An 8,380-nucleotide genomic window follows, 5' to 3' on the forward strand; every position below is an offset into this window, starting at 1 on the left:
GTGGGTTTAGGCGGGGGGCGCCAGCCTCAGGATGGGGAGGGGCGGTTGGGATATGGCGGGGGGGAAATCCCTCCCCTCCCCTGGCCATAGAGACACCTCTGACCTCGCTTTCTAATTCCTGCTTCGTTTCTCATTTCTCCTCAGGAGAAGCTGGCAAATAAGAAAAAGCGGAAGAAGGAGAGAGAGGTGCTGGGAGACCAGGTGAGTGGTGGCGGTTTGCAGCCCTCCTGGGGACTCCTTCACCACACCCTAGCGGTGCTGAGCACCTTACTGCCGCCACCGCTGCTGCCTCGTGCAGGGTTAAAGAAGCAACACAGCACCCAGGGGCTGCCGTGGCCTGTAATCGGCACGCCTTTCCCTCCCCGCTCGGGGGGTTTGGAGTTGTTGGCCTGCCCAGACTGGTAGGGTGCGAACATTTCCAGACGCAGCATGGTGTTAGTGGTGTTGTCACATGGTTGAGGCATCCTTTAAATAGCGTTGGGCCTATGGTATTATTTGAAGCTGGTGATTTTTCAGTCGATTTGTAAACTTTTGAAAAACTGGATATGTTTATTTCTTTTTCTGCATGAATACAGTGGCTCTCTTAGGCAGCAGGCTTGTGACGCAGTTGCTATAACAGTCTTTGCTGCAGACAGCGGCATTGTGAGTAACCCTGAATAAAACAAGTATAACACAATCACTTATGTGAACTATGAATGCAAGCTACCTGTTGCTAAAACCTAGTGACTTTTTTTTCCCCTGCTTCTGGATGCTTAGTGGCAGCTGGAGAAGAACAGTTGCTGGGTTTTTTTGTCTCTAGCTGCTACCGAGCTGCAGTAGACAGTCTGTTTCATGAATGAGTTTAATGCTACGCAAACTTGCAGCAGGACTGTGGTGCTGTTCTTTTAAAACAGGAGTATTAAACTCATCTGGCCTTGCAGGACAAATAATGGCTCAGGGCCAGCCCTGTGGACCAGATTAGGCTCATGGACCCCACCAGCGTATCGATGCAGCGCACACAGTGCCTGGTCCAAGGCAAGTGCCATGTGCAGCATAGGTGCCAGACAGGCACAGCTTGCAGCCAGAGGGAGCACTGGATCTGGCAAGTGGGAGACCCGTGGACCCCCACCTCTCGCATTTTGTTTTCAAAAGGAGACTGGACAGATATTTGGCTGGAGTGATATGATCGTGGCACCCATTCCTGCCTGGGGCAGGGGGTTGGACCTGATGATCTGTTTAGGTCCCTCCTGACCCTAAGCACTATGGAACTATGTTGGATCCAGCACTCACTCTGGCTGGTCTGGGACTGCATTGCAAATGGTAGTCTAGCCAATCTAGGACCTGTACTTCACACGCCTTGGCCAGGAGTGGCCAGAGCTGGTACTGTAGGCAACATAGTACCATACTGGCTGCAGGGCTGGTCCAGCACATGCTGCATGGATCAACTTCAAAACCCATGGGGCTCCATGGGCCAGATCATTTACCTCCATTTTAAAGCCATAGACAGAAGTTTGAAGGTAATAGTGGGAAAGAAATGAGGCTGAAACATGAATAATAAAGCATAGTAATTGAAAACAACTTCATAGGAACTTTAGAGCCCTCTTTCATTCTTGGCATAAAATGAATTGGGTTGAATAGTATGGCAGTGTTTTGTAGTTTGTGTGTTTGGGGGTTGTTTTCAATTGTTTTTAGTATCAGACTCATCATACCTGTTCATGATGAGGGGGTTGGTATCGCTGGTACTGGTTGTGTAAAGATAGCTTTGCTTTCAGTGTTTTAAAAGTTATTGCCAAAAATTGACTTAGTCTCTCAGGAGATTGATACTCAGCCAAGCAATATGCTCAACGCTACAATGTGAAAATGTCTTGCATTTCGTGTTTAAAAAGGAATCGTGTTAATGTGTTACATTACTAATAAACAAATGTATATTTATTTAAGGCACCACCAAAGCCTGTGCCAAAGACAATTGAAAACCAAAGAGTTTATGATGAAACAACTGTGGATCCTAATGATGAAGAGGTAACTTTTAACTATGTAGTTTCATGTGTTAAGAAATTGTACTTCCCTCCAAAATATCTGCTAATTAGTCTGATTAAAGTCTGTTTCTGTTCTCATGGTATACATGGATTGATAGTCATGCAGATGATAACTTTTTGCTGCTTAATGATTATTTTTAGAAAAAACTTCTTTCTCATTGTATTGTATGTCTGTTTAAAAACCCAGATTCAGAATAGAACTAATGGGGTAGATACCTACAAGTTCTGGCTTAAAAATGTTATAGTTGCAGTTTTGCCATTGACCTTAATGGAACCAGAATTTACGTTGACATGAACAATTTTTTTCTAGAAATAAAATGGAATGAATTAAAGCACTTTATTTTTCTAGGTTGCTTTCGATGAAGCCACAGATGAATTTGCACCTTACTTCAATAGACAGACAGTTCCCAAGATTCTTATCACAACATCAGACAGACCTCGAGGGGTAAATACACTTATGAAGCTTGTAATTTTTTCCTGTTTCTCTAATTTCCTTAAATTATTTAAGGGGGTCTCTATGATCCAGGTTACTGTTCATGGGATAGAGAGGCTTTCATATCCTATTTAATGAGAACTTGGATCCAGTGACCTAAGCCAACATATTTTTGTTGGTAGTCTCCACAGAGGGGCAAAAGACTGAATGAGCAAGGAAAAGTCTTCCTTCTAGACTAAGTGGTTCCTCTGAGGCAGGGTGGAAGAACAGTGTGGTGCCACTGTTTAAGCTTAATTTTCTTTGTGACAAGTAGAGGGAGTTAGTTGCTGGGGCTTAAAATGTAACAAAGCCTCCTCCTACCCACACAGTGTTAAAGTGATACCATCACGTTGGAAGTAGCAACTCCTATCGGGGTTTCTTTCAGTTATTTTATTTTATGAACTTGTTGGCTCTCCATTGGTTGCCTCTCTGACCCTAGTCTTGCAACAGGATCTTCATGGGCAGACCCTTGTGCCAATACAGTTCACCTGGCATGGGCTGGGGCCATTCATGATTTTCACAGTGACAAGAGCACTTTTTTAAATATCACAGTCTGGATTATGAAACCCTAAACTGTGTAAGGGATTTGGGGACAGGTGTTATACTAGAAAAAAATACTTTTCAGTGCTTTAATTGACTCAATTTTTAGTCTAGTATCCCTTTAATACTTTTCATATTAATAGTGAATAATAGCATTACTGCTTTTATGATTGGTAATAAAATGAACAGTTCTCCTCCAAAAGGAGGAAGCTGCCCTCCTTGCTTCCAAAAATGTATGTGCATAGATAAAAGATGGACAGTATTATTCAAACCTATAATGCAGCAGAATATCAGGTGAAAGTTCTTGCTTGCTCTGTTTGGGTGCCATGTTCAATTTGTAATGTTCTACTTGGAGCTAAGGTGGATCACTGAGGAAGAAATGTTTTATCCTTTTAAAAAAACTAGTAGTCAAAAAGGGAGGCATTTGCAGGAGTAACCATTTTTACATCTTTTTGGTTTGTTCTCTATTTGAAAGATTGCAATCTAATCTTTCTGTTTTGCAGAGAACAGTAAGATTCTGTGAACAGCTGTCTTCCATTGTACCCAACTCACATGTTTACTATCGAAGAGGACTTGCTTTGAAAAAAATTATCCCACAGTGTATTGCAAGAAACTTCACGGACCTAATAGTTGTTAATGAAGATCGCAAAATACCCAGTATCCTTCATAAACTAGAAGCAGTTTCTTCAAGTAGTAGGCTCTGGTAGCTGTATATGACTATGTTGGCACCAGAAAATGTAAGGAGAAATGTATCTGGCTAAATAGTGTGCTAGATCTCTCCCATATTATTATATGCTCCTTTTCTCTTCATTTCATCATGGCTGTAAGTTGAGGTAGTGTCATTTTGTTTGTTTTGTCCTTGGAAGTGCACAAGCCAAATATAACCTACAAAGCTATAGGTCAGCGATGCAGTTGTAACTGGCCTAGGAGCAACATGAGCAATTGCTGTTAATCTGAGAGCCACAAAATAAATATACCCCAGATAAACAGTTCAAAGGAAACAACAGTATGCACTTTGCTGTTCTGCATTATAAATAATAGTGTAGAAGACCTACCCAAGGCATGTGATTGTTTCAAAAAAAAAAAAAGACACCATAGATAATATTTGCTGCAAAGTACTACTGATAACATAAGCTTAGATAAGTGCTTCAAATTCCAGTTGTTGTAAATGCAAAGTTACAGATGTACTATTATGCTGCTCAGATTAGCTATATGCCTTGGGTTAATTGAGACACACAGAACTCAGATGCTGTTGTAAGATCTCTCATCAATCTTGGAGCTGAGATGTGGTGGCAGAACAGCTAAGGCTTCCTGCTATGGCCCCAAATAGCATGAGTTTGGGTTGCTTTGGTCTCGCGCTGGATGCCGACCCAGCTGTAGACAGGTACCTGGTCATTCAGGTTGAGGGGTCAAAAATTGTTTGAGATCCAAGCGAACATTATTGTTAACTAATGAAACCAGTGAGTAATAATGCACAAGAAAGTTTCATCAAGTTGTATTGATTGCCAGTCAGGAAGTGAACACATCTAAATAAGTTCTGGCTAGCTTTCTAATAACAGTTTAATGGTACTGCATAGTATACTAATTTTCTGTTGTGCAATTTGTTTTAAGCATGGAAAATTTTAGTAATGAACATTTATTGATGAAACCTGGTACAATACTCACCTGTGTTGCTGAGAGAGAGAGAATTGCAAACCTCTTGCCCACAAAGTATGGAGAGGGGTCTATTGGAATCAAGATGGCAGACAAGCAATTTCACAGGCCTATCACAGTGAGCCCCCCCCCCCCCCCCCCCCCCCCGCCACACCCCGTAGCAGCGGGGCACAGTACTGATTGACGGAGAGGGCCCTAGCAGCCCCACCCATCACCACTGATTGGCCAAGAGGGCTACCTTTCATGCTGCCTTGCCCTTCTGTTGATTGGTGGAGGTGGGGCAGGGCTGTATAAAAGGCAGCACTCTCAGCCAGTCAGTGGTGGAGGGAAGAGGGGGCAGCCACCATCTTGGCTGCTCCCCTTTGTGCCAGCAGCTCTTCCCCTGCCCCCACTGGGCTGCAAGGCCAGGCCACAACAGCTGCTGGCACCTGCTGGGGAACCAGCATTTTATTTTTAGAACTTTTTTTCCCAGCAACTTTTGCAGTTTCTGCAAAAATTTATGAAATTGTAATTTGAGTGGGTCCCTAAGTATGGATTATACAAATAATGTATTTCCACTGTAACACTGAATGTTCCTCTAACCAAAATTCATATTTCTTTGAAAAGTGTTTTGATATAGCATGTTTAAACTGCACATTGGATTATTTTTATCTTCATCTTAACTCGAGATGAACAGACGGTCTTGTTTTAAGTCATTTGCCTGATGGTCCAACTGCTCATTTTAAAATGAGCAGTGTTCGTCTGCGTAAAGAAATAAAGGTGAGGTTGTTTATCTCTTGGATAAAAGTGAAAATCCAGTGTATGCAGGATCCAGATTGTTTAAAGGTTTCTTCCACCACACTCACTTTTTTCTTCTTTCTCTGTGCGTACTGAGGAAGGTTCATCCTCGGTGTGTTGTTCAATTTGTTTTGTAAAGATGATGGTAATTTGCTGGGTTTTTTTAAGGCTAAGTTTTTCTTGCTATTAAAGGAGCATTCGTTTTTTCAGTTAATTATTTCTAACGTGTTCTTGCAGTCATGGTAATAACATTATATAAAACTAATTGTGTACCAATTCAAGACAACACTTCCCCAGATTGTATAGATATTATTTAGATTGCAGAGTGCTGTCACAAGGAGCAAGCCGTAATATTCCGAGTTCCCTATCGCCACAACACTTCCCATAGGATATTTATTTAGCTCATGAAACTATGGAAGAGAGTAATATAGTTATTTATTCAAGAAAGCTGCCTTTATCATTAGTATTTAAGGTCCCTACATATTACCAACTGATGGTATGTACATGATGCATATACTTCTGTGTATAACATGCACAAAAAAAAAAGGGTTTTTTGTATAGCATTTTATGAGGATGATAACATCACTTAGCTCTGACTCCCTTCCCTCTGTTTTGATGTTGGTAACTAATGCCTTTTTAAAAACACTGTATTTATTTTGTTGTTCTCTGGTAACAACTCTCATTCCAGCGAAAAGGGAAAGAGCCCACAGAACACATACCTGAAGTAATCCTGAATAATTTTACAACACGACTGGGACATTCTGTTGGTCGCATGCTTGCCTCTCTCTTTCCACACGATCCTCAGTTCATTGGAAGACAAGTTGCTACATTTCACAATCAGCGAGACTATATCTTTTTTAGATTTCACAGGTGAACTTTTCTGAAACTTTGTAAATGGCTAAGAAAGGCATTGTCAGTCCTGCAGCAGCCCATCTGACATGTTTTCCTTTGACTCTGCAGGTATATCTTCAAGAGTGAGAAGAAGGTAGGGATTCAAGAGCTTGGGCCACGTTTTACCTTGAAACTAAGGTCCATTCAAAAAGGAACCTTTGATTCCAAGTTTGGAGAGTATGAGTGGATTCACAAGGTATGTTTGACAATAGTGACACTGGGTACCTAAGCTGTACTTAAACTTTGGCATTCTGAAATGCTGCTACAAATGGTAGCCTATTATGAGGTATGGAAATGAGTTAAGTGAAATATTGAAAACTTTTTTTTTTTATCTGCAAACTAGAAATGTTCTGCTATGTCGGCAGTAAATAAAAAAAAAAAAAAAAAAAAGTAGCAAGAATAATGAATGTCGATATACTTTGATTCTTTATTAGCAAAGTGTAGTTCAAGTTCCATATACCACAGCATACTTCTATAGTCAAGTATATTTTGTAAAGTTCATTGAGACCTGACTCTTTTTTTAACTGTAGTTTGACTAGATTTTTTTTGTAAGCTGCATGTAAGAATTAATAATGAGTTTAAGTTTGATGCAAACACTTATCTCCCATATAGGAGATAAGTGTTTGCAATGGAAAGTTAAACTAACTCTTATGCAATTTTTAATAAACTGAAAATGGTAAAAAATCGTAATATTGAACCACTCTGCTACCTTTTGTACAATGGAATTATACTTCCAAGTTTAGCAAGATTAGGCAACATTAGCCACAGCTGCAGGACTGGTACTCTTGTCATCTTTTTAAACGAAGGGTATTTATCTCTTATGGGTTTGAACAATGGACCTGAACTGTTTTCCCCAGTCCCTGTTACTCGAGCTGAACCAAGGCATTTTTATGGTGGAGCAGCAATGCTATTTGAAAGACGCAACTGTTTCTTCCTTCTTACTGTTTTTACTATATTTACATATATAATAAAATGTTCAGTATAAGATCAGGTCTGCTGTTGCATTAACTAGCAAATGTTTTCTTTATATTTCAGCACCGTGAAATGGATACAAGTAGAAGAAAATTCCATCTATAATGGGAAGTGTGTTCTGGTTTTACCTGATGAATAGGAATACCAAACTGCTCTTGAACTCTTTGCACCAAATTAACAAGTTTGGAGCCCTGGATCCTGTCATCTCCAATTAATAAGCAGTGGTACTCATTACTGAGCATTATTTTTACAGGTAGACAAAAACACACTTTCAGACTTTCCTGTGAGCAGTTGAAGAAAGATGTCTTTTCAAATGAGCATAAACACTCTTATTAAGTGCTACTGCCACTTATTCAAAACTGAGAAGCTCTTCTGGAATACGAGTAGGTTGCTATATATGAATTATTGTCTTCATTGTGACTCTTGCCTAGGGTTTTAGGGCCAGTACCAGTGCAAAGTTGTAAATTCTGTAATAACAGTTTGTTTTTAGAGTAACATGGTTGGTTGTGTTGTTTTGTAAGGTGGCTAAACTCAGACTTTGCTTGCAGTTAAACAGGTAAGATATTAACACCAGTTCCTTTTTCTCTAAACCAGTTGAACTTAACCTTTTTGGCCCCGTGGCCCTTTGCCACTCACTTGGCCTAGTCCATGGGCTGGATCAGACCATGTGCTCCAGGATAAAGCCTGCACAGCCAGACTGGGCATCACACCACCCCTGCATACCAGAATTGGGCTATTGGCTTCATGCTGCACCCAGTCCTGCATCCTAGGATTAAATCCTGTACTGCCTCTAGCTAACGCCACATACCAGGCTCCACACTATCCTCTGCGCAGTACCACTGGCTGGATGACATGTTGCCAGGGGCCCAATCTAGCCCATGGGCTGGGAACTGAACACCCCTTCTCTAAACCATGCGCTTATTACCCTTACAGTACCAATATTATTCTACCAAGAAGTTTCAGGTTCAACTTAACTACAGTCAGAGAACAAAGGATTTATAGTTCTTTAGCTTAAGAAAATCAGTTAAATAGGTGATGTCCAAACACTTATGCAAATATC

The 8,380-nt window shown here is 40.8% G+C and overlaps 1 protein-coding gene across 2 annotated transcripts in view; it reads left to right on the top strand.

Annotated features, from left to right (window-relative positions):
* The window catches only part of RPF1 (ribosome production factor 1 homolog), an 8,185-nt gene extending 370 nt beyond the window's left edge, over window positions 1–7,815 (top strand). Inside the window, exons 2-10 of one of the 2 annotated variants that reach the window (XM_025211534.1) lie at window positions 145–201; window positions 576–642; window positions 1,918–1,998; window positions 2,365–2,460; window positions 3,531–3,684; window positions 5,357–5,439; window positions 6,146–6,327; window positions 6,418–6,544; window positions 7,384–7,815. In XM_025211534.1, coding sequence (XP_025067319.1) covers window positions 145–201; window positions 576–642; window positions 1,918–1,998; window positions 2,365–2,460; window positions 3,531–3,684; window positions 5,357–5,439; window positions 6,146–6,327; window positions 6,418–6,544; window positions 7,384–7,425 — 889 coding nt within the window. In that variant the 3' untranslated portion in view covers window positions 7,426–7,815. The remainder of the gene's footprint in view (window positions 1–144; window positions 202–575; window positions 643–1,917; window positions 1,999–2,364; window positions 2,461–3,530; window positions 3,685–5,356; window positions 5,440–6,145; window positions 6,328–6,417; window positions 6,545–7,383) is intronic. The other variant, XM_006030014.3, reaches the window with a different exon arrangement.
* The last annotated feature ends 565 nt before the right edge of the window (window positions 7,816–8,380 follow it).

The sequence above is a fragment of the Alligator sinensis genome, unplaced genomic scaffold (assembly GCF_000455745.1).
Source record: "Alligator sinensis unplaced genomic scaffold, ASM45574v1 scaffold32_1, whole genome shotgun sequence".
NCBI lineage: Eukaryota > Metazoa > Chordata > Crocodylia > Alligatoridae > Alligator > Alligator sinensis.